The sequence below is a fragment of the Trichosurus vulpecula genome, chromosome 1, assembly GCF_011100635.1.
Source record: "Trichosurus vulpecula isolate mTriVul1 chromosome 1, mTriVul1.pri, whole genome shotgun sequence".
Lineage (NCBI taxonomy): Eukaryota > Metazoa > Chordata > Mammalia > Diprotodontia > Phalangeridae > Trichosurus > Trichosurus vulpecula.
Genome location: NC_050573.1, coordinates 376994729 through 377021900, shown reverse-complemented (window position 1 = coordinate 377021900; position 27172 = coordinate 376994729). Strand labels below are relative to the sequence as shown.

The 27172-nt window shown below is 38.9% G+C and overlaps 1 protein-coding gene across 1 annotated transcript in view; it reads right to left on the bottom strand.

Moving 5' to 3' along the window:
* SLC14A1 (solute carrier family 14 member 1 (Kidd blood group)) overlaps positions 1–27119 on the bottom strand; it is a 97428-nt gene extending 70309 nt beyond the window's left edge. The window contains exon 1 of the mRNA XM_036734136.1: positions 27054–27119. Within this exon, the coding sequence (XP_036590031.1) occupies positions 27054–27092 (39 nt within the window). The 5' untranslated portion in view covers positions 27093–27119. The remainder of the gene's footprint in view (positions 1–27053) is intronic.
* Positions 27120–27172: the final 53 nt, after the last annotated feature.

Sequence of the window (27172 nt, the reverse complement as noted above, 5' to 3'; positions counted from 1 at the left end):
CTGACTCTTCCGGGTCGCCAGTCTCTTTTAAGATCCTCCTTTGGCTTCTTCCAACCAGGTTTTTGGCACCAGTTTTTTTGGTTTCCCCATTCCTGACCAGGGCAAACATAAGTTGCTATAGGTCCAGATACCCTGGTTTGTATGAATATAGGGTAAATTGAAACTACATGGCAAAGCCATAGCTCTTCCTTGGAGTCCCCTCCAGGTTCCTATGTTCCCCACCCTGACCTAGGTTATGCTGACCAGGAACTCAGTCAAATTCAAAGATTGATTCAAGAAGTTTTCTCATTACTATACATCTCAAGCAACTCATATGTCTTACCTGAAAACTGGCGCTGTACTGAGCAAAGAGTTATTGTTTCCAAGTTCCTTTGACTGTATACAGATTTTTCTGGCTTCAGGAATTGCACTTGTTTATTCTACCCCTCCCTACTTGGAAAGCCCCTAATCTTTCATCCAATTAGACTTTCCAAGTAGGGAGGGGTAGAAAAATTTCATTCAATTAGAAATCAGACTTCCTACTGTTGTATTGTTTCCTTTTAATTGGTCTTTTAAAATTGGTTTTTCCTTTTAAATTGGTCTTATTTGATTAATTGTTTTTTAACATAGAAAAATCTGTCTCTCTCTGTATTTGGGGTCCAGGCCTAAGCTGAAGAAGAGCTAAAGAATTCTGGTCCCACTTTGTTACACAATTGGCATGCCTTACTTAATAAGTTGATATACTTAGATGATCGAACCTTCATTTTCCTCAGTCATTTCATCTTTCACATGTCACAGAGGGAAGGGTGGGTTGTGAAAGACTTTAAACACAAAAAATACCCTTTATCCTACAGGTGGTGGGGAGACTATAGTTTATTGAAAAGGGGTGGCTGGGACTGATTTGGTGAGACCTGAGCTTTAAGATCTCTTGAATAGCTGAGTGGAGGATGGACTGGGGTGGGGAAAGGCAAGGAAGGTAGACTGACCAGGAGACTAATTGTAGTAGTCCAGGACTGGGATGATGAGGGCCTGTACCTAAGCTATAGCAGTATGAGAAGAGAGAAGGGAGCATATTAGAGAGATGTTACAAAGGTAAAATAGAAAGGACACTGCAACAGATTAAATATGAGAGGTGAGAGAGTAAGGAGTTGAGGATGAAAACTAGGTTTCAAGTCTAGGTGAACTGGGAGGACAGTGGTACCCTTGACAGTAATAGGAAAATTAGGAAGAGGGGAGGGCCTGGAGGAAAGATAATGAGTTCAGTTGTGGACATGTGGAGTTTATGATGCCTATGAGATACCTTATTTGAGATGTCGAATAGGCAGTTGGAGACTGGAGATTGGGGCTGGATAGATAGAGCTGGGAATTATTAGCATAAAAAAGACTGAATACATGGGAACTGATGAGATTACTAAGCAAATGGGGCAGCTAGGTGTAGAAGTGAGTAGAGCACCGGCCCTGGAGTCAGGAGGACCTGAGTTCAAATCTGACCTCAGACACTTGACACACGTACTAGCTGTGCGATCTTGGGCAAGTCACTTAACTCTGATTGCCCTGCCTTCCCCCTTCAAAATAAAAAAAAAAAGAATCAACAAGATTACCAAGCAAAGTAGTATAGAGGAAGTTAGTGAGTTGGATGAAGATCCAATAAAGGAGACTGGGAAGGAGTAGTCAGAAAGAGGAGAAAAACTGACCTTGAGAAAATCTAACCATATGTATAATCTTACCAGATGAATAATACTAGAGGTTACTCTATTTTTACTAGCTCTAACTGTGTATATTCCATCACTGGAGAAGAGCTTGTGATTTCTACAGCTTAAACTGAAGTCCAGATATTTAAATGCCATTTTGAGACTCTTTTTAACTAGCTGTTAAGTGCCCAAATCTGCCTCTCTCGCTCCAGAAAACCTGACAGCAATGATAAAAACATAGCCTTTGTAAAATGAGTTTGGGCAAGTAATCAGTCAGGTTGTTTTCATATCTAAATTCTGCTGTTTCATTATTAAATAATATCCTAGAACCCTCTCACCTCCTAGAACCCTCTCACCTGTGCAGATACAGTTCAAAGGGGAAAGAGAAAGGAAAGGTCACACACAGATCTGCCAGAGGGAGGTGTGGAAGGGTAGGAATGGATAATGAGTTAGACCAGGACTTAAGGATTTGTTCTGTGAAATTTGGATTCAATCAAAAGGCTGCACTTAAGGGTTTAGAAGGACCGAGGGTTCCCCACCCCTGCACTAGGTAATCCCATCTGCAAAGTCTCAGAGAGAAGAATGGCTTTTGAGTTGATTGCATGTATGCAAGTCTCACTTCTTTATTAGACCCAGGTAGTGACCTAGAAAAACCTTCCTGGGTCAGAGTCCAGCAGCCCAGATCCCTGAAAGCCAGACAATGATTGAAAGACCAGCGTGGTACTGTTAACAGGATTTTCACTGAGCCAGTCTCTAACCTGAGAATGATGGGAGCCACACAAAGCAGGCCTAGAGATGGGAGTGCCAATAATCAAGTAGATTAATTAATCAATGTCAGAGTGAGGAATGTTCTCTTAGCTAACATAAAAGCACAGGTTATGTATTTAAATCACAAGTGGGGAAGGAAGGGGGAAGGTGGATTACAAACAATCATTTAGAGGTTTCCCACGAGAAACCTACAAGTCCCACAATACAACAATTCTGGAGTCAAGTCTTTGGGGGTTGTGACCACCTCCTGTAAAGTACAGAACCAGAATTCTGTGATGGGAACAGGTTCTGCAATCTTCGATTTGCTTCACTTAAGGTCCAGTGATTGTGAGCCTTGTCAGAGTTTTGATTAATCAGTTTAGGCTGCATTGTGAGCTCTGACTCCCCAGCCAGAGTAAGCTCTTGAGAAAACTAAATTATTAGGATACTTATGTATCATGTCTATTAATATGAAAATTATAAATTCCATTCTCAGTACTTGTCAGTAAGGATTATTTATAGTCTACAACACTATCTAGCATTTATTTAAACACGTTTCCATTCTCTGTTTCATGGGTGTATATCTTGTTTCCCTAACTAGAAGTTAAGCTTCTGGAGAGCAAGGACTGAGGTTGTTCCTTCTCTTGTTTCTGCCACAGAATGTAACATAGTGGGAGGCAGATAAGTTCTTGTTGATTGAGGATGGCATTGGGAAGGGGGATGAGCAGGACACACAGAAAGTTAACATTATAACTGCCAAGCAGAAGCAGGCACATGAATGGCAGAATAAAGGGAAGTGGGGCTGGAACAGGTCAATGAAAACAATAAAATCTGAGTCTTGTCTCTCGTATGGGGGACCATGGGAATGTGGGTTGGTTCCAGAAGTGCCACAGGATTCTTATCTTCTTGTGGGAATCCCCAAAGTCTATTTCAGACCCAAACAACTTATAGGACAGGGTCAAGAAGCAAGTGTGGCAATTCAAGGCACTGTCATAAAGTGAGAAAGATTAGGAGGTCTGAGTCTAAGTGATGGCATCTTTCGAGAAAAAATTATTCGGGTTCTAGTTTAGCTTGTGATTTATTCTGTGACTGGGCAAGTCATTTAAAGCTGACTTAATATTCTTCTTCTGTCAAAAGGGTATTAACAAATGAATAATGAAAAAGCATTTATTAAGCACTTACTATATGCAAAGCACTGGTAAGCACTGAGGATACAAATAGAAAAGCAATACAGTATCAGTAGATGAAAAGAATAATATATAGGAAAGACTTGAAAAACATGCAGCATTCCGCAAAATGGAGATATTGAATAATGAAACAGCAGATTTTAGATATGAAAACAACCTGACTGATTACTTGCCGGAACTTTTCATTTTACAAAGGCTATGTTTTTATCATTGCTGTCAGGTTTTCTGGAGCGAGAGAGGCAGATTTGGGCACTTAACAGCTAGTTAAAAAGAGTCTCAAAATGGCATTTAAATATCTGGACTTCAGTTTAAGCTGTAGAAATCACAAGCTCTTCTCCAGTGATGGAATATACACAGTTAGAGCTAGTAAAAATAGAGCTGATTGTAATTTTGCAAATCTAATGAAATGGCTTTAAACTGAAAAGAGAAAATGAGAAAATGCCTTTGTATATTTAACATGCTAAGTATGATTAAAAATGGCTATAACAAAGGAAGAAAAATAGGAATGAAGACTCCCAGATCCTAGAAAGGGGTCACTAATAATACCTATGCTGCTCTCTCTCTCTCTCTCTCTCTCTCTCACTCTCTCTCTCTCTCTCTCTCTCTGCCTGTCTCTCTGACTCTGTCTCTGTCTCTCTCTGTCTCTGTCTCTCTGTCTCTCTCCCTCTGTCTCTCTCCCTCTTTCCCTCTTTCCTCTTTTCCTCACCCTCCTTTCCCCCAACTCCCTCCCCCCACAACGAACCAAGTACAAGGAACAAAGGAGAAGAAAGGACTCTAATTTAAGGAGAAAAAGGTGCTCTTACAGGTATAACTGAGAATTGGTGGGATAGCACCTGCGACTATAATGTGCCTATGGAAGGCAATGTTATTCGAAAGGAGTGGTATATATATAAAAAAAGGTTCTTTACCCTTAGGTTAAAAAAAATCAACTTTCTAAGTACAAGATGAGTTAGATATGACTCGGTATCAATTTATTGGCAAGTAATCTTGCAGTTTTCATGGACTACAAACTTAATATGAGTTGACACTGTGATAATGATTGCAAAAAACAAAACAGAAACTAGTGAATGCAATCTGAGGTGTGGTATCCAGTGCTAGGAAGTGTTTTTTTTGGCTCTTCTCTCTCCTGGTCAGGCCATATCTGAAATATTGTGGTTATTATATTTTAGGAGAAACATTGCAAACTGAAGAGTGTATAGAGATGGAGAACCATTCTGGTTAAGAGCCTCAAGACTGTGCCATAAAAGGATAGATTAAATGAATTGGGGATATTTTGTCTAGAGGAGAAAAGGATTTTTTCTTTGGGGTAGGGTGTGGGGTGGGGGTGATTTGTATGTGGAGTGATTTTCAAGTATTTTTCAGCTTTCTAATAAAAACACATTTTCATGTTCTTGAAGGGATTCATTCTGTTGTGTATGGAAGGGATTAGACTTTTTTTCTGCTCAGCCTCAGAGAACAGAACTGTGAGTAATGGGCAAAAGAGAATGATTTCAGGGAACTATCACACCAGTTATGGCAAGACATCCAAGAGAAGTATGAAATAGCCCCTCTTCTTAAGGATTTACAATTTGTCTGGCAGGTAAGACATATACTACAATTGTGATCTAATCTAAGTGGATTCTCTATCCAGTAGTTCATATGGCATCCCATTCATATCTCATCTGTTTGATTCTTATCCTTGTCTTTCCCAAGATCCTTCAGAAAGCATCTCACTAATGCACTGGACACATTTCTCTACATTATAAGTTCTCACCATTTTTGGTCTCAGGATCCCTTTACACTCTTACAGATTATCTTTGTGAATTATGTCTGTTGACATCTATTGTATTGGAGATGAGAATGTCTTAGGATTATTATAAAAATTATTGTGAAAATAATTTTCACATCTTGGACCCCTTGAAAGGGTCTTGAGGGCACACAGGGTTCTCTGGACCACACTTTGGGAACTGCTATTCTATGTGTATAACAATAATGTTGCTTGTAGCTACTGTGGCTGTGTAAGGCCAATCACACCAGCATACAGGAGGGCTGCTAGCATAGGTTCTTTTGATCTGCTTTTCTAAGGAAAGCAACTTTAGGGGGTTAACAATCTTGCTTTAATTAAATATACATATATCATTCACTTAGTTCAGGGGAAAAAGTCTACACCCTGAACTTCAGAGCAAATAAAAACAGAAATTACAAACAGAGACAATATAAACAGATCAACAGACAGGTTTCTGTCTGACCATATCATACATAGTTACCAGAGAGAGAGGAAGCACCAACATCTGGGTTTTCAAAGTGTGGGGGGGTGCTCCTTAATGACTACCCAGAGTCTCCACACCAACACTCTTCCAATGAGTGAGCCTCAAACAAAATGCTAACCTCAGAACATATACACACTTCTTCAGGGTTAGAGCACTTCATACCCCTCAGGGGTTTCATACCTCTTATGACTTAATTAGCGAAAGGGTGTGGGCCTTTCTACAAACAAAGGCAAGACTCAATCAAAAACACTTGATTGCCTTAGTGCTGAGCAGCACTCCAAAACAAAAGACAACAAAAAGTCTCACCTTGCTTGCCCTTACAATGTTTTTTTAGCATTCTGTGAAATATAGACACAAAATACAAAAGCTAGCCTATTCAATGAGCCATGTGAGATGTTAGGAGGTTCTTCCCATGCCCCCCCTTCCCTAACAACTGGCCACTTCACAGTTCTGAGGACCAATAGAAACCTTTTAATGCCTGGAATTGATACTGTACTAGGTCCATATCTGTGCATTAATTATCTGTATTAACACATGCCACTCAATTTGAGATTCCAAAGATTTGGTTCTAAACCCAACTTCTTCACTGCCATGTGAGGCAAGTCACTTGACCTTTCTCTCTTTAAACATTAATTTTCTCAATGAATTTCTTAGAGTGGGGATGACAATATACATACTATCAACTTCATGGGGCTATTGTAAAGAAAGCACTTTGTAAATTGTAAAGCATTACAGAAATACAAGCTATTATTATCATTAGGATCTATGCCTATTTATGTAGCTAAGAACCTACAAAGATCTCTGAAATTCTTGCATTATTAGCCAGGAATTTAATAGGAGTTACAGGGAATTTTCTACCTTCAAATCAAATAGCCATCTGGGATCATGGACCTCAAATCAGCAGCAGAGTAACTATTCTTCTGACTACTTCTTTCTTAGCTTGGGGTGTTCTGCTGACTTTTGTTGGTTCTTGGTACGGGTATCTCAGAGACACAACTACATACTAAGAGAATGTCCCATTCTTATATCTCAGTAGATAGAGCAGCAGATAACCCCCCCAGAAAAACTGAAGTTGAGAAGACAATAAAAATGTACCCCAGTAACAACCAGCAAGAGACGACACCCTGCAAAGCAGAAGTGTGACTCCCAGCAGACAGCAGCATGATGAAAACAAGGGACGTCAGTAGCTCTATACCTTCAGAGGTATGAGTTGGCCAAGTTATGTGTATACCTGATCATATGTATTCTTATGTTTGTGCTTTCCAGGAGTATGCTCTTCACACAATGTGGCTTCTGACATGTACATATGTACATATGCATACACACATATATCTAGGTGTGTATATGTATATGGAGCATACACACACACACACATACACCCTTTACATGTGCAATTTGTGTTCGTGGTACATCCCCTTTCACACAGGTTCCTTTACCATGTATTCACTATCTGTGATATCACTATCTGTGATATTCACTATCTGTGTATCCTCCATGTTTCTTCCCTATTCATTTGTATTCTGTCTTTCCCCACTAGCCATGGAAAAATGTGCCCTATTTTGTGCATGTGTAAAACTTTTCTAATAATTTTTTTTGCTGTACTACTTGAAAAAGTATCTTTTGTTTTGGACTAGAAGCACCATAGCATAGTGGATAGAGAAGCAGTCTTGGAGCCAGGAAGACCTGGGTTCAAGTACCAACTCTGACACAGATAGGCTATGTGATCCAGGGAAAGCAATTTAACCCTAAATACTCTAGATAACTCTCTAAATGGATTTTGAACCTTTTTTGTGTACGTAATGTCCTTTGGCAGTCTGGTTAAGCCTGTGAGCAATTTTTTAGAATAATATTTTTAAAATAAGTGAAGAAAATGCTAAATTTTGATGAGAAATTAGTGAAAATAAAGATGTAATTTTTTCCCCCATCTTGGTTCACAGATCCCTAAACATGGGAATTATTAAATTCCCATGTTAAGGTGCTAACCTATACTGGTAGAGAAAGTTTCTTAATTGAGATTTTCACTATTCCAGAAAAATTTGAGGTTTAGTCCCCATCCCCATCCTCCACAAATCTCTATACTTCCTCTGAACAAATTTTCTTAATATATTCTGAATGGCTGGCAAGAATAAGTATATTGGTAGGGGCTCATAAACTATTGTTGAGTCACTGCTGATTCACAGATGTTCTCACTGGCTGGTAAATATAACTATACTGATGGGGACTCATGACCTATATAGTTGAGTCAGTGCCGATTCACAAATTGCCTCAAATCTGAAGTAGTTCTAGAGTCTCATGTCTGTGGGTATTGGAGGAGAGGGATAGTAGCTACACTAAAAACACAAAAACGTGTCTTTGGTTGTAAGCAGGACCAACCAGGTAAGAGAGTATGGATGGGTTAATCATTATCTATCCCTACCATGGGAAAACAACTCAAAGCTCTTCTACTCAGTTGTCAAATGAATCTTCCTAAAACACAGCTCTGACCATGTCGACTCCCCATTCAATAACTTCCAGTGGCTCCCTCTTACATCCAGGATGGAATGTAAAAACCTCTGGCATTCAAAGCCCTTCAGAATCTGGCCCCCTCCTACCTTCCTAGGCTTCTTTTACCTTATCTTCTCTTCTTACTTTCCTCCCATACTCTTCTGATCCAGCATCACTGGCTTCCTCACTGTTCCTCACACAAGACTTCATCTTTCACCTCGGTGTTTTTTCATGGGCTGTTCCCTACACGTGAAGTTCTTTCCCTTCTCACCTCTGTTTCCTGGCTTCTTTCTAGTCCCAGTTAAAGTTGCACTTTCTACAAAAAGTCTTCCTTCAATCTCCAACTTATCCTATACAAGTTCTATACAACTTGTCCTATAAAAATCTTGTACATAGTTGTTTGTCTTACAATCTTTTACATTAGGCTGATGTGAGCTCCTTGAGAGCAGAGCTGTCTTTTGCCTTTCTTCATATCCTCAGAACTTAGCGCAGTGCCTGGCACATAGTAGGTGCTTAATAAATACTTGCTGACTTGACTTTTGGGTGTGGGGCAACAGCATTACTTCACAGACTATTAGAGCTCTTTTGGCTTTATTACTGCAGAAATTATCTAGCCTGACACTCTACTTTATGGATGAGGGGATGTATGCTCACAAAAATCAAGTGACTTGCTTAAGGTGACGTGAGTTAGTTATTGTCAGAGGCTCTGGAATGGCAGGAGATGATACATGTTTAATTCTGTTAGGCATACCAGTGCTTCCGAGGCCCTAAGTGAATCATCATCCATTACCCACTCCCTGGCAGGGTAGTTGTTCTGCGTTGTCATTCTGAGCAAGGACAAATCTGGAGGCTCCATCTAATTTATGGGCTTTGCCTTGTGCAAAGTGCTTCCTAATTGTCTTGGCTGCTCCTTTCCAGCAGTAATCCTAGGAGATTACTATTGGCAAGAGACGAGAACTAGAAGCACAAGAGGTTAAACTATTCCTTTGGCAACAGGGAAGAAGCCTGGCAGTGGCATTATTCCAGTCATAGCCCTTTCCATCTCATTCAAAACTGGCACTGTTGGCAGGATTGGTTCCTTGTCCAAAGTTCACAGAAACCTGGTAAAAAGCCCCAGGATTCCATGAGTTCTTTTACAATCCTGACTGCTTCAATTTCCCCATCTCCTAGCTAATTGGTAGTATAACCTTCTGATGCCTAGAAACTTACCGCCCTGAATGCAGAGACATGAACATCACCAAAACTCCACAGTGCAATGAGCAACAGGCTGGAAAAGGCCAGGAGCAAGTTGTAATGGCAAAAAGTCATTTGTAGTCAAAGGTTAAAATCTTAGCTCTGTTTCTACCTGTGTGATCTTGGAAAATTCACTTTCTTTTACTTTCCCTTACCTGTAAAATCAGGAGGCTCGACCAAATGCTCTATGATCCTTTCTAGTTCTTGATCTAATAGCCTTGTTTCACATGGCCTTATTGTGTTCAAGAAAGCCCTAGGACAGAAAGCTCTAAGGAGCCTGAAGAGTTTGGATCTAGTAATCCATCAGTCAACAAGGATTTATTAAACACCTACTATGTTTGAGCCACTGTAGTAGGCATTTAGGATTACAAAACCAGAGTGAAATAATCTCTTCTTCCAAGGACACCACAATGTCAGGGAACTGTAGAACCAACCTACCTGCCTATAATCCTGTGAATTTACAGTACTGATATTTAGATCATGAGTAAGAGGGACGGAGCCAAGATGCTCCAAAAAGCCAATGAGGAGAAGAATTCCTTGAAAGGCAGAATTAGCCAAATGGAAAAGGAGGTCCAAAAGACCACTGAAGAAAATACCAGCTCAAAAATTAGATTGGAGCAAGTGGAAGCTAGTGACTTTGTGAGAAATTATGAGAAACCAAGATATTATAGAACAGAACCAAAGGGATGAAAAAATGGAAGACAATGTGAAATATCTTACTGGAGAAACCATTGAGCTGGAGAATAGATCCGGGAGGGATAATTTAAAAGTTATTGGACTACCTGAAACCTATGATCAAAAAAAGAGCCTAGACATCATCTTTCAAGAAATTATCAAGGAAAACAGCTCTGATATTCTAGAGCCAGAGGGTAAAATAGAAATTGAAAGAATCCACTGATCACCTCTTGAAAAAGATCCCAAAAAGAGAACTCAATTTGAGTATTGTGGAAACACAATCAGGATAGCGAAAGATCTAGCAGCTTCTACATTAAGGGATCAAAGGGCTTGGAATATGATATTCTGGAGGTCAATGGAGCTAGGATTAAAACTAAGAATCATCTACCCAGCAAAACTGAGCATAATGCTCCAAGGCAAAATTTGGATTTTCAAGAAAATAGAGGACTTTCAAGCTTTCTCAGTGAAAAGACCAGAGCTGAATAGAAAATTTGACTTTCAGACACAAGAATCAGATTATGAGTAAGTACATTTGGGACAAATTTAGCTGAGAATAGGGAGATTTGTGGCATGGAAGACAGCTTAATTATGGGTGCAGTTCTGCCCATGACCCTAGAGACAAGAAACTAGCTGGGGTGAACTAGTGCAATTGTAGCAGGCCAAGCAAAAGACCTCAAATTGAAGTGTGACAGTTGGCCACAAGGAAGCTATGAGTGCCCTAGGACAAAGCCCTACTCACCCTGTGGCAGTTACTGACCTACTGATTCAATACTAGTTTTTGACTCATGGTAATCCCTTCACAGGATCAAAGATTAGCCAGAGGACCAAAAAATATCTTCATAATGGGATTTGACATGCTACTTCTTATATTCTAGTCATCATCGGTACTATGCTGAAGCCCACTTAGATCAAATTTGTGCCCTTTGGATCATTCATTGCAATTGTAATTACTGTGAAATTGAAGTGGTCCAGGGTGGAGCTGAGATGGTGGAGTAAGGTCAGGCACTCACCTGAGCTCTCTCCCAAACCCATCTAAATACCTTAAAAATGACTAAACAAATTCTAGAGGAGCAGAACCCACAAAAAGATAGGGAGAAAAAAATTTCCAGCCCAAGACAAGTTGGAAGATCAGCAGGAAAGGTCTGTTGCACCAGTCTGAGAGAGGAGCGAGGTTCAGTGTAGTCTGCACCAGCACAGACCCAGCCCTAGCAAAGCTGGAGCAGATGTTGGGGCGACTGAATTGGCAACGGCTGCTTCCGGAGCTCCCGGCCCACAGATAATAAGGAGATCCAACACTCGCACTGAGACAGGACTCTGTTGCTTTGCCTATACTTAGATCTGGGTCCTGGGTGGCAGTCCCAGGGTAAGAAGGAGCACTAGCATAGCAGAACTTGCAGCCACAGTGGAGAGGGGACCCTCTTCATAGTTCGAGGGCAGAAGAGTGCTTGTGGTGTCTTATAAACCAGAGCACAGGCCAGGGAAGTATTAAACACCTTTCCTTAGATCATACCACCTTGGAATGACTGAAAACTTACAGATCCATAGAAGTATCTCTGAAAACAACTGTACAAAACCCCTGAAACTTGGGACAGTGTGCCCTCTACCCTGGAAGCAGAGCCCTACTTTATCAAAGACTTAAAAATCAACTAATAAGCTGGGGAAATGAGTGAACAACAGAAAAAATACTCTGGCTATTGAAAGTCGCTATGGTGACAAGGAAGATCAAAACACACACTCAGACAACAGTCAAAGCTCCTACATCTAAAGCCTCTAAGACAAATATGAATTGGTCTCAGGCCATGGAAGTGCTCAAAAAGGATTTTGAAAATCAAGTAAGAGAAGTAGAGGAAAAATTGGGAAGAGAAATGAGAGTGATGCAACAAAATCATGAGAAAAGAGTCAACAGCTTGGTAAAGGAGGCACAAAAAATAATGAAGAAAATAACACCTTAAAAAACCAGATAAGGCCAAATGGCAACAGAGGTCCAAAAAGCCAATGAGGAGAAGAATGCCTTAAAAAGCAGAATTGACCATATAGAAAAGGAGGTCCAAAAGCTCACTGAAGAAAATAATTCCTTAAAAATTAGAATGGAGTAAGTGACTTTATGCTAATGACTTAAAGCTAATGACTTTATGAGAGATTGAGGAACAGTAAAATGAAACCAAAGGAATGAAAAAGTAGAAGACAATGTGAAATATCTCATTAGAAAAACAACTGACCTGGAAAATAGACCCAGGAGAGAGAATTTAAAAATTATTGGACTACCTGAAAGCCATAATCAAAAAAAAGAGTCTAGACATTATCTTTCAAGAAATTATCAAGGAAAATTGCCCTGATATTCTAGAACCAGAGGGTAAAATAGAAATTGAAAGAATCCACTGATCACCTCTTGAAAGAGATACCAAAATGAAGACTCCAAGGAATATTATAGCCAAATTCCAGAGTTCCCAGGTCAAGGAGAAAACATTGCAAGCAGCCAGAAAGAAACAGTTCAAGTATTTTAGAGCCATAGTCAGGATAACACAAGATTTAACAGCCTCTATATTAAAGATTCAGAGGGCTTGGAATATGATATTCCTGAAGGCAAAGGAGCTAAAACTGCAACCAAGAACCATCTGCCCAGGAAAACGGAGTATAATCCTTCAGGGGGGAAAATGGGCATTCAATGACATAGAAGACTTTCAAGCATTCTTGATGACAATATCAGAGCTTGAATAGAAAAATTTGACTTTCACATACAAGACTGGAGAGAAACATAAAAAGGTAAACAGGAAAGGGAAATCATAAGGGACCTCATAAGTTTAAATTGTTTACATCCCTACATGGGAAGATGATATTTGTAACTCATAAGACCTTTCTCATTATTAATGTAGTTAAAGGAGCATATATAGATAGAGGGCACAGGTGTGGGTTGAGTATGAAGGGATGATATCTAAAAAAAAATAAAATAAGGGGTGAGAGAGGAATTACTGGGAGAAAGAGAAACAGAGAGGTGGAATGGGGTAAATTATCTCACATAAAAGAGGCAAGAAAAAGCTTTTACAGTAGAGGGGAAGAGGGGGGAGGTGAGGGGAGTGAGTGAACCTTAGTCTCATCGGAATTGGCTCAAAGAGGGAATAACATACACCCACAACTGGATACAGAAGTCTATCTTACTTACACTGCAGGAAAGTAGGAAGAGAAGGGAATAAGAGAAGGGCTGGGGTGGGGGTGATAGAAGGGAGGGCAGATTGGGGGAGGGGGAGTCAGAAGCAAAACACTTTTGAGGAGGGGCAGGGTGAAAGGAGAGAAAGAATAGAATAAACGGGGGTGGGGGGATAGCATGGAGAGAAATACAGTTAGCAATAGTAATTGTGAAAACATTTTGAAGTTACGTTTCTCTGAAAAAGGCCTCATTTCTCGAATATATAGAGAACTAAGTCAAATTTATAAAAATAAGAGCCATTCCCCAATTGATAAATGATCAAAAGATATGATCAGTTTTCAGATGAAATAATCAAAGCTATCTACAGCCATATGAAAAAATTCTCTAACTCACTATTGATTGGAGAAATGTTAATTAAAACGATTCTGAGGTACTACCTCATACCTATGAGATTGGCTAAATGACAAATGGAGGGGACTTGGGAATAATGAGACTTTAATGCAAAAGAGATAAAAAAACAAAAAGGAAAAGGACCTATATGTACAAAAATATTTATGGCAGCTCTTTTCTGGGGGTAAAGAATTAGAAATTGAGGGGATGCCCATCAATTGGGGAATGGCTGAACAAGTTGTAGTGTGTGATTATGATGGAATACTATTGTACTATAAGAAATGATGAGCAGGATGCTCTCAGAAAAACCAGGAAAGATTTTCATGAGCTGATGCAAAGTGAAATGTACTGTGTACACGTAACAGCAATATTGTAAGATGATCAGCTATGAATGACTTAGCTATTCTCAGCAATACAATGGTCCAAGACAATTCTGAAGGACTTAGGATGAAAAATGCTATCCATCCCCAGAGAAAGAACTGATGGTGTCTGAATACAGATTGAAACATACTTTTTTTTTTACTTTATTTTTCTTGAGTCTTTTTTCCTTGTCTATATTTTCTTTTACAACATGACTATTATAAATATGTTTTACATGATTACACATATATAACCATTGCTTGCCTTCTCAATGGAGAGGTGGGGGTGGAGAGGGAGGAAGGGAGAGAATTTGGAACTCAAAGTTGTAAAAACTATTGTTAAAAATTGTTTTTACATATAATGGGAAAAAAAACACTAAATAAAAGCTTAAAAAAGAAATTAAGGGGGTCCATTATTAGCAGTTGTTGGATCATCAATAAATTAACCAAGTAACCCACAAGCATTTATTAAACACCTGTTATGTACCAGGCACTATGTTTCTAGTGTGAATGTGAAGGTGGTATCTATAATATCTATGTCAGTCGGTATGATATATGTAATGACTGTACTCATCACTCAGAGTTGTTGGAGCTTCCCTATTTTCCAGGGGGCCCTGACTTGGAAGCTGAGGCTGCAGCTGAAGTATGCTACTGGACTCTCAAAGCAGAGAGAAGGATGAAAAGGGACAAGAGAAATGACCAGGGTAAACACTAATTTGGCTGTTTTAAAAAGTCTCTGGCTCCCTCTAGTGAAAATTTTAAGGAGTAACAATAAGAAGAAAAGTAAGAATAGTAACATTTATATAGTAGCTCCTATATGCCAGGCACTGTGCTAAGTGCATTAAAGAAAAAAATAAGGTGTAATTTTGAAAAGAAGTAGCATCAAACACCAGAATTGTACCCGGCTCACCTGCCTTTTCTCCTCTAGGCAAAATATTCTTAATTCATTTAATCCACCCTTTTGTGGCATGATCTTAAGATTCTTGGCAATGATACTGGAGTGGTTTGTCATTTACTTCTCCAGCTCATTTTAAAGACGAGGAAAATGAGGCCAACAGGCTTGCCAAGGGTCACACAGCTAGTGTCTGAGACCAAATTTGAACTCAGGAAGATGTCTTCTTGACTCTAGGTCTGGCACTCTATCCACTGCACCACCTAGCTGCCTCATACATAGCAGGCATTTAATAAATGCCTAAGTGTTGGGGATACAGATATTATATATGAACATTCTAATGGGAGCTATGAGGGGCACAGGCATACCTAAGTGTACATAGAACAAATATAGGGAGAATGAATACAAAGTAGTTCAAAGTAGTTGGAGAGGGAAAGGCACTGGTAGATGATCACAGAATGTGATCCATGACCTGGGTCCTGGTGGAAGATGAAGATTCTATGAGGCAGAGGTGAGGAGAGAGGACATTCTAGGCATAGACTAGAAGCCCCATGGGCATGAAGGCATGGAGATGAGAGATGGAATATTATAGGTGAAGGATAGAGAGAAAACTGGTTTGCAGACTGTGAGAGGGAGAGTACAATGGGGCTAGAAAAAACAGTTGAGGCAATGGAGTGAAAGGCTTTAAAAGCTAAGCAATAGAGTCTATATTTTGTTCTAGGGGAAATAGGAAGCCATTATAGTTTATTAAGTAAGAGACATGGTCTTGAATGCACTTGAGGCAGGGAGACCAATGAAAAGGTTGTTGTAACCACCTAGGTGAGAGGTGATGAAGGACTAAATTAAAATGGTAACTGTATAAGAGGAGAGAAGGGTACAGATGCAAGAAATGTGGTTTAGGTAGAAAATGCAAGATTTGACAAGTGGCCATACGTGGGGTCAGGAAGAGTGAGGAGTCAAGTATAACACCAAGGTTATAAAGCTCGGAGAAAGGGAAAATGGTGGTATCTTTGACAGAAATAGAGAAACTTGGAAGAGGGATGGGTTTTTTGGGGAAAGATAATAGTTCTGATTTGGATGTGTTAATATGGAAATGTCTTCAGGACATCCAGTTTGAAATGTTGAGCAAGCAACTGATGATACCAGTTGGAAGAAGGGGAGAGGCTAGGGCTAGATAAATAAATGTAAGAGTACTTGGCATAGAATTGATAGGGAGGGAGAGGGAGGGGGAGAGAGAGAGAAAGAGGCAGAAAGAGAGAGAGAGAGAGAGAGAGAGAGACAGACAGACAGACAGACAAACAGATATCTGGGTTCAAGTCTTGTTTTGCACACATTCTGGTTGTATATCTATGGACAAAGCATTTAATGATTCAGCACCTTCAGCATCTATTTAAGATTATGCTACAGAAGAGGTAGGACAGCTAGTGGATAGAGCACTGTGCTTGGAATCAGAAAGACTCATCTTTCTGAGTTCAAATTTGGCCTCAGACACTTACTAGCTGTGTGACCCAGGACAAGTCACTTAACCCTGTTTGCCTCAGTTACCTCATCTGTAAAATGAGCTGGAGAAAGAAATGGCAAACGACTCCAATATTTTTCCCAAGAAAACTCCAAATGGAGTCATGGAGAGTTGGACATGACTGAACAATAACACTGTTCTGCATTGCCTGATGATACCAAAGAAAGATTTTCCCTTTCTTCTCAACTCCCAACAACATGATCTATGACATTAGTGCCTGGATTTCTACATCAGCCTTTAGATGTTCTCTCTCTGTGTTTCCTCTGCTCATAGGAGTGTTCCTAAAATGCTACTTTCATCATATCATTATCTTACTCAAGGACTAATGTTGATTCCCTATCTCCATCCCCCATGAAGTTTTCCCTAATCCTCCTCCAGTTGTTCATGCACTCTCAGTCTTAAAATTACCCTGTATATATTTAAATGTGTGCATGTTGTATCTATTTAATAGAAGACAGTGTAGTTCAGTGGAAAGAGCACTGGATTGGGCCTGAGTTTGAGTCCTCATTCTTCTACTTATTAATTATGTGACCTTTGACAAATTACTTAACCTGAGGGGCTTTAGTTTCCTCATCTCTGAAACAAGAGAATGACCTCTGAGGTTGCTGAGAGCTCTAAATCTGAGAGACTGTTTTTCTGGAGTCAGGAAGACCTGAGTTCAAATCTAGCCTCAGACACCTCCTAGCTGTGTGACCATGGGCAAGTCACTTAACCCTATTTGCCTCAGTTCCTCATCTGTAGAATGAGCTGGAGAAGGCAAAGGCAAACTACTCTAGTTTCTTTGCCAAGAAAACCCTGAAATGAGGTCAAGAAGAGTCAGACACAACTGAACAAGGAAGATTAAATAAGCCTTTTTACTGCCATATAAGTGTGATTCACATTCAGCTTGTTTATTAAAACTGCTGGGCCTTTTGAATATTTGATCATTGGCTTAGACTTGGAAAAGACTTTGGTTGTCATCGAGTCCAATGCCTTTGTTTTACTGATGGGCAACCAGAGTTCCAGAGAGACTATCTTATGCAGTCACACAGGTAGTAATTAGTAGAGCTGGGATGAATTGTCTTTTGATTGGAAAGAAAGCCAAGTGTTTCCCAGAGGGAGTAGAGGCAGAGAACTATTTTCTGTCTTACTTGCAAAAGTTTAAAAATTAATTTTCTCCCTAAAGGGGCCACCAAGGTATGTGTCATAGGAGATCGTTGATATTATTTTCTTTAATGTTAATCTTAAAGGGAAGATAGATCTCGAAACATCCTACCTTCCTTAATGGCAATCGAGAGGTAGCATGGTGTAGTCGATAGAACATTGGATTTGTGGTCAAGAAAACTTGGGTTCAAATTAAATGAAGCATAATTTACAAATTCATCTAAACATTCATTTCTTTTGATCATGAGTTTCATAAGTACTTGTAAAATAAGGGTCCTAAACTTATCTTTTAAATTTCAAGGCTAGTTCCTTAGGCCTATGCTAGGATCTGCAGAACAGCTTTTCATGATTTTGTAGACCTGAAGCACAGCCCCCTTCAGACAGACTGAAGTCAGCCTTTGACTTTCTGCATGTAAAGAGTCCTAATTTAAAAATATTTCTCCTGTGGCAGGACCTCCCCTGTCCCCACTCCCACACGCCTCCACCTTCATTCCCTCCCACTAATACAACTGTTTCTGAATCATGGAATTCAAGGACTGGAAGGGAACTTGGAGGTCATTTAATCCAACCCATGTTTGAATGAGAATCCACTCTGTAGCACACCTGACAAATGGTTATCCAGTCTTTACTTGAAGACCTCCTATGATGGAAAACCTGCCCCTGGCCTTGTTGGGCAATTAATTTCATCTTTGGTTTGTTCTAATTGTTAGGAAGTTGTCTCTCCCCTTAAGCCTAAATTTGCTGCTGCAACTTCCACTACTCCTACTTTTTTTCCTGTAGGGACCAAATGGAACCAGTCTGCTCCTCTTGATAGCCTTTAGATACTTGAAGACAACTATCCTATTTCTCCCCCTCCCCAAAGCCATTTTTCTCTGAGGTAACATGCCCAGTTCCTTCAGCCAAAGCCCATATGCCATGATCTTAAGGTCCTTCACCATCCTTCTTGATCGACTTAACAGTTTATCCTCCTCCTTCCTAAAATGTACATCCATAGCTTACCCCAACACATCAGATATGGTCTGCCAGGATAATACAGCAAGACTATCAGCTCCCTAGTCCTAAGTACTATGCCTCTCTTAATGCAGGATAAGATCCCATAAACTGTCTTGTTACTATATCATATTATTTACTCATACTGAGCTTATGGTCCACTGAAACCCCTAAATCTTTTCCAGACAAAAAGCTGTCTAGTCATGCCTCCCTCATCTTACACTTATGAAATTGATTTTTTGGTCCTAAGTAAAAGGATTTACATCTGTACTCATTAAGTTTCATTGGTTTGAGTCCAACATTCTATCCTGTCAAAATCATTCTGCTCTGTTGTCCCCATGAATATTTCAGTAGATTTTCTCTGGATTTTCTCCATCTCTGCTATGTTTCTTGAAGCATAGCAGCCAAAACTATAGCCAGTATTTCAAACATGGACACAAGATTGTTTTATATAAAAGGAAGAGTATCCATTCTGCTTTGTTTTCAATACTCTACCCAAGGAAGATAGACTTTTTTTGATCCCACTACCTTTCTGGTTAGTGGAGGAAGAGATGAATAATCTATTAATAATGCTGGGGAATAAGATTGACTTAATCTGAAGGAAGATTATTTTTTAAACAACAAAGAATCAATATATATATTTTGGATGGTCTGGTGGTTGGCTTACTCTGTTTCTCTGACATGTATATTCTTTTGTTTGTGGGAGGGAAAAGGAGTTTCTGTACCAAATTGTGTTCCTTCTGATTAGAGTTAGGGCCCAAAGCAAGAGATAGCTCTAGTGTAACAAAAAGATTGCTCAGTTAGAAGGAAAGAAGTAGGTCTGGTTTCCAGTCCAGGCTTTAACACTGTCAAACTGTTTGTGAACAATTTACTTCGTTCTCTAGCTTCAATATCCTCATCTGCAGAACAAAGCAGTGGTATAAGACAATCTCTAAGATTTAACTCTTGCATTCTACAAGTCTACACAACCCACAGTATTTGTGAGTAGGGAAGGAGAACTCCAGAAGCAAAGTCTGAATGCCCTGGCAAAGCTGGGTTGTCTGACTGTTCTTGGTATATTTATCAATGGAACATCAAATAATCCTAGCATTTGGTATATAATAAAAAACTGCACAGACTTGGGGGTAGATGGGAATGGGAAGAAGCAGGAGGGGTGTGTACTCAGAGGGACAGGGAAAACAGGCAGTACCTACCTTTGTCTTGGTATTAGCAGGAAACCTACGGGTCTATTCTGAACCACCATCAGTCAACAGAGAAGCATGCCAATCATTGTTAAACTGTGTACTGGATGTTTTATTTTTTAACAAGAGTCATAAATAAAACAAATAATAGCTCTCCACGTGCAGAAATAAAAACATGGAAAGGAATATTACCTGTAGTTTCTGTGTAACCTTCTCAACAAATATTAGGCAAGGAAAACAAACCCCATTAAAATTGGGTGTCTGGATCTCTCCCTAATACACCATAGTATTTTTGCTCCCTTTGTGTGTGTGTGTGTGTGTGAATCTTAGCTTAGTTTACAGAGTTCTAGAGTAACAACCTTTATTCATTCAAACAAATGTTTAAATATAAGCCATATGCAGTGCTCCAAGACATGTCTAGATTAGCGTAGTGTTGTATAGCAAGAAGAGGCAGAGGAGGTGCTATATGTTACGTGAAGAACCCTGTGCTAGGAGGCAGGAAATGGAATAGGGCAGAATAGTGAAAAGAGAGGGCTGGGCTGGGAGTCAGAGCTTCAAATTCCAGCTCTGCTACTTGACCTTAGTCTGGTTGATTAGAAAAAAACCAAAACAACTCCCCTCCCCCCCTTCCCCTCAAAAAGAAACCATTGGATTTGGAGTTAGAGGACATAGGTTCAAATTTTGGCTCTGTCATTTGCTACCTGTGTGACTTTGGGAAAGTCAGCTCAACCTTTTTGGGTCTTGGATTCATTTTCTACAAAATGAGGGCATTCGATAAGATGATTCTAAGGTCCCTTATCTTGAGGCAGCCAGGTAGCCCAATGGATAAAGTGCTGAGTCTGGAGTCAGGACATTGTTGTTCTGTTGTTTCAGTCGTGTTTGACGATTCATGACCCTGTTTGGGGTTCTCTTGGCAGAGATACTGGAGTGGTTTGCCGTTTCCTTCTCCAGCTAATTTTACAGATGAGGAAACTGAGGCAAACAGGGTTAAGTGACTTGCCCAGAAGCCAGATTTGAACTCAGGAAGTTAAGTCTTCCTGGTTCCAAGCCCTGTGTTCTATCCATTGTGCTACCTAGATGTCCCAGAGTCAGGAAGACCTGAGTTCAAATTTAGCCACAGACACTTACTAGTATGACCCTGAGCAAGTTTAAACCTCTGTCTGCCTCAGTTACCTCAAATGTAAACCCCTGGGTTACTGAGAGGATCAAATGAGATAACATTTGTAAAGTGCCTGGTGCCTGGAACATAGTAAATGCTTAATAAATACTTGTTTCCTTCCTTCCAGCTCTGAATACTCTCATCCTATGTCTGTAAATGGGAATGATAAATGCTCCATCAACTTTAAAGGGTTATCATGAGGATCAACTGAGAAAGTTTGTGAGAACTCTTTAAAAAGCATGACATGCTACAAAACCCAAAGGACTAGTATTGTTATTGGGGTATGGTCCCAGAAACTATAAATTCAGGAGATAAACAATTGAGAGGTAGCATGGTGTGGTGGATAGAATATTGGATTTGTGGTCAAGAAAACTTGGGTTCAAATCCTACCTCACACACTTAATAGCTGGGTGACCTTGGGAGTCACTTAACCTATCTGTACCTCAGTTTACTCATCAGTAAAACGAGGGGTTTAGACTTGATGGATTCCAAGGGCTTTCTAGCTTTAAATCTACGATCCTATGAGCTTATGGTCTTCATTGTAAAAATGAGGGTATGGACTTGATCTCTAACATTTCTTCTAAAACTATGATCCTATGACAGTACCTGGAATATGGTTAGCACTTAATAATGCTCTATTTTCCCCACATCATTACTTTGGGTTACTGAGCATAAAAGAAGTATATTCTGTGGCAACTGGCTGGGATCACGAATTTGGTCTGAATGTATAAAGAAACATATTACTACTACCACCACCACCATTTATATAGCTCCTACTATGTGCCAGGAGCTGTGATAAATGTTGTCTTGCTGCTGCTGCTGTTGCTATTATCACCAGCACATGGAGGAAGAACATTTTATGTGCTTGAAAGCCCTTTTTGATTCATTATTTCAATTGATTCCTATTGAATTCTCATCTCTCTTTCATGCCTTGTTGAGATGATGATTTTTTCCTTTTTTTATATTAATACATATTTATGAAATAAAACAAAGCATTTCCATAATATAGTACAATAAAAAAGATGATTGTGCATGAAACTGCAAAAATCTAAGTACAACTTGCCATTCCTTTCAAATATACAAAATTATCATAAATTATCATGTAAATTTCTTTTTTTCTTTTTTCCACCCTTACCCTTACCCCACACGAGAGACAGCTATCATTAGACGCAAATATATGTATGTATGTAAAATTATCCTATACATATTTCTATTTATCATTTCTTTCTGTGGATGTAGATAACATCTTTCTTCATATATCCTTTATAATTACCTTGGGTATTTAGAATAGTCAAAATCACTTATTCACTCAAAGCCATTCTTAAAACAATATTGCTGTTACTGTATACAATGTTCTCTTGGTTCTGCTCATTTTGTTCTTCATTATTTTTGCAAGTCTTTCCATGTTTTTCTAAGATCATTGCACCCATCATTTCTTACAGCACAGTAGTGTTCCATCACAATCATATACCACATCTTGTTCAGCCAGTCCCTAATTGATGGGCATCTTTGCAATTTCCAGTTCTTTGCCATCACAGAGAGAGCTGCTAGAAACATTTTAGAATGTAGAAATTCTTTTCCTTTTCCCCTAATCATCTTTGGAAATACAACTAGTAGTGGTATTTCTGGGTCAAAGGGTATAAGTACTTTAATAACTCTTTGGGAATAATTCCAGATTGTTCTCCAAGATGGTTGGATCAGTTCACAATTCCACCAACAATGAATTAGTGTCCCAATTTTTCCACATCCTCTCCAACATTTGTCATTATCCCCTCAAACATTTGTCGTTTTTCCCTTCAATCATTTTAGCCAATCTGTATGTATAAAATGATATCTCAATTTACATTTCTCTAATCAATAATGATTTAGAGCATTTTTTTACATGACTATAAATTGTTTTGATTTCTTCATTGGAAAACTGCCTGTCCATATCCTTTGACCGTTTATCATTTGGGGAATGAAATGTATTCTTATAGACTTGACAAAGTTCTTTATATATTTGAGATATGAGACCTTTACCTGATAAACTGTCTATAAATTCACCCCCCCAATTTTTTGCTTTTCTTCTGATCTTGGCTACATTTGTTTTATTTGTACAAACCCTTTTAAATTTAACATAATTGAAATTATCCATTTTACATCTAACTTTGCTTTTCTATCTCATTTATTCATAAATTGTTTGCCTATCCATAAGTTTGATAAGTAATATGTTCCATGTTCTTCTAATTTTCTTGTAAAATCTCTCTTTATGTCTAGGTCATGTATCCATTTTAACCTTATCTTGGTAAATTGTGTAAGATATTGGTCTATGCCCAGTTTCTGCTCTACTGCTTTCCAGTTTTCCCAACAATTTTTGCCAAATAGTGAATTCTTATGCTAAAATCTTAAGTCTTTACACTGGTCAAATACAAGGTTATTATGTTTATTTGCCGCTGTAAATTGTATGTCTATTCTATTCTATTGATCTATCTTTCCATTTCTTAGCCAGTATCAGATAGTTGTGATAATTACTGCCTTACAAAATAGTTTAAGATCTGGTACTGCTAAATTTCCTTGCTTTATAACTTTTCATTATTTCCTTTAATATTCTTGACTTTTTGTTTCTCCAAATGAACTTTGTTATTTTTTCTAATTCAGTAAAAAATATTTTTTGGTAATTTAATTGGGATGGCATTGAATAGATAAATTAATTTTGGTAAAATTGTCATTTTTATCATATTGGCCCTGCCTACCCATGAGTAGTTACTATTTCTCTAATTATTTAAATCTGATTTTATTTGTATAAAACATTTTTTTAAAATAATTTTGTTTATATAATTCCTGAGTTCGTTTTGGCAGGTGTACTCCCAGGTATTTTGTACTGTTTAGAGTAATTTTAAATGGTATTTTTTACCATCTCTTCTTGCAGAGTTTTGTTTGTGACATAGGAATGCTGGTAATTTATATGGATTTACTTTATATCCTGCTACTTTGCTAACATTATTGTTTTAACCAACTTTTTATTTGAGTCTTTGGGATTTGCCAAGTATACCATCATATTATCTGCAAAAAGAGATAGTTTTATTGCCTCATTCCCTATTCTGATTCCATTTCTTTTTCTTCTCTTATTGCTGGGATTTCCAATACAATATTGAATAATTTTAATAATTATTTATTAAAGATTATGCTTTTAAAAAACCCATCTTTACCCCCTAATATGGATGTAGTCCAAAGAGGACAGTCTTATTAATACTAGCAGCTCCTTTTTTTGGGGTTAATTCATAGTAGAATCAAAGATTCTTGGAGTTGGAAGGGATCTTAGACAGCATCTATTCCAATCCACATCCAAGAGAAACCCCTTGTTAAAGCCTTCCTGACAAGTGGTCATATTCTATCCTCTTTTTGAGCACCTCTAAATAACAGGGAGCTTATTATTTCTGAAGGAAGCTCTTGAAATACATTTTCCCCCCAGTAGAAATAGCTAATGTCTCCCTTCATGGTATTCCAAATGTATTTTTTAGGTGGCAGGATGCACAAGAAAAACAAAAGGTACTACTGAAAATCTGCAGGACACTCATTAGTGCTACCTATTATCCTGAAACTAAAGCTCTATATTTCAGTCCATAGCAGTGTATATATTGAGCCTAGTATGTGATATAACAGGGAACTTCATGACAAAATTGCATAGGACATAAGCTTGACACATGCAATCGGCCTCAGGAAATGGTAGTGGAGACCCCAATGCCACCTTACAACATGAGAGAGAAAAGATCACCACAATGAAAGCTTTCTACCATCTGTACCCTTTCCACTATCCACTCTTTACCAATGCAGATCTATACAACATGCTATAAAATAAAAAGACCAACTTAGAGCAAGGCTTCTTAACAACATTTGTGTCATGGATTCCCTTAGCAGTCTGGTGAAGTCTAAGAATAATGTTTTTGATACAGTTATCAAAATATATATTTTTAAAAAGTTAATGGGCCCCAGCTTAAGAACCCCTGTCTTAGCTGCCTTGGATACAGAGATTTACCTAGCTTTAGGGAGCCAATATATATTGAAGACAATACTCAAACTCAGGTTTTTCTGATGCCAAGCTTCCTCTCTATCCACATCACAATGCTGTATGCTGAGTGGAATCACAATCTTATAACACTGAGTACTTTTTGAAGCACGTTCACGCTCTTTTGACAGATGTGTTAAGGACAGCTGGTCACATAACCATCAAATGCAGCCAGGAAATATTTGCCTTACCACAAAGAGTAGTCAGGGTGCTGTGGGTCAGTCATCCTTCTAATCATTTCACCAATCTCCTTATCAACTCCTTGCCCCCAGTGTATTGTTGGACAACCATAAACCAAAGTGCAGCAATTTATCAATTTAGGGTTAACTATCACATTCCTACCTTTAGGTGTTCAAACCACACCATGCCAGGAATGCTTCTTCTTGGTAGAGTTAGCCAAGCTCTATCTCCCATCCTCAAAAACAACTCGTGGTCTTTTCTCTGCCACAAAGCCTTAACTAGTTCCCTCGAAGAGAAATGGGTCTGCTCCTTTCCTAGCTATCCATCCAGATCCCTAAGATTGTACTGGGAATGGTTGGTTTCAGAGGAGGTTCACATGAAAGGGGGAGGGCAAAAAAGGGAGCAAGACAAATCACATCTTGTGCTTTCTACCCAACACGAACAGCAGGCTAACAGGGACAAAGAAGTCTCAGAGCAGCCTGAGAGATGCATGCTCCTATGGAGGAGGGGCAGTTCCAACCTTTACCTCCACGAAAGAGAGGAAGTAGGAGGTTAATTTATGTATTTGAATCTCAGGTTTTTAGCATCAGCTAGCAGAACCATCCGGCTTCCCCGCCCCTTCCTCAGTTCCTAGAGGATGAAATCTTCTGTTTACTGACACCTCAGAGATGACTCTGTCTACATCTATTTACTCCCTTCTTAAATAACTATACTTGACCTAATCTTTGCAGTTCTTAAAACATTTTATAAGTTTGACGTATGCAGTTGGGGGAGGGGAGCAGGAACTAGGAGGAGCTGTCCTTTATCTATTGAATGACATAGTTTAAAGTGATTGGAAAAGTATAAAGTGAGAATTAGTTTTATCCAACTATACATGTTTATTACAAGAGAGATTTCTATTTGGAAAGGGATTAGTGAGTAGTGATAGTTACACAATTCTGCTCTCCCTCCCCCAAACAAGCACATAAGTAAAACATATTTGAAAAAGTCCAGAGAAAACAATTGCCAAAAGAGACATGCATAGAGCTATTTTGTTTCTACCTTGTTAAATTCTCCCTTCCTCCTCCCCTCCCCTTCTTCTCTCTCTCTCTCTCTCTCTCTCTCTCTCTCTCTCTCTCTCTCTCTCTCTCTCTCTCTCTCTCTCTCTCTCTCTCTCACACACACACACACACACACACAGGTAAAAGAAACTATATATAACAGAAGCTCATAGTTTCTTAAGCAATCCTCTTATCTTATTTTTTGTATAGTGGAATGCTTGTGTTTTGGGATGATTATTAAAGTCACAGTAAGAAAGAAAAAAAGGTGTAAAATGATATCCAGAACATGTAAAGTTTTATTTTGATGACAATCACTTACAGAAAGTAGTAGACAGCATGGTGTAAATTGCTGTGTATTTTGTATGCAATATTTCTAGGACTTATGAATCCCTAATCTCCTTATGTAGATTACCTTCTTAGTCAGGGAACTAGAAGACAGGGAAAGCTAGATGGAGACCCCAAAATATTGGCTGGATCTTACTCCCTCTAGAGCTGGAGTCCTTCACCTGCAGGGACCTATTAATAGAACTTGGAGGAAATGGTTTCTTTATTTTTCATAACTCTAACTGAAATTTAGTAGTTCCTTCCATTATTATTAAAACAAACAATTACTTTGAGAAGAGGTCCATAGACTTCACCAGGCTATTAAGAACCCTTATTCTAGACTCAGACGACAGTGAGATGCTGTCTTGTTATATTTCCTGTAAACATAGGGAGACAGAGCAAGCCAGGGGCTGAGGGCAAATAGCAAACTAGGGTACCTACCTTATGTTTGATGAGGATATGCCTTTCATAGACTGCCATAGGTAAAACAGTGTCACACACAGGTTCAGTCATCAAGGTAAATTTTGTTCAGTCAAAGTGAGAACTTGGAAAGATGTTAG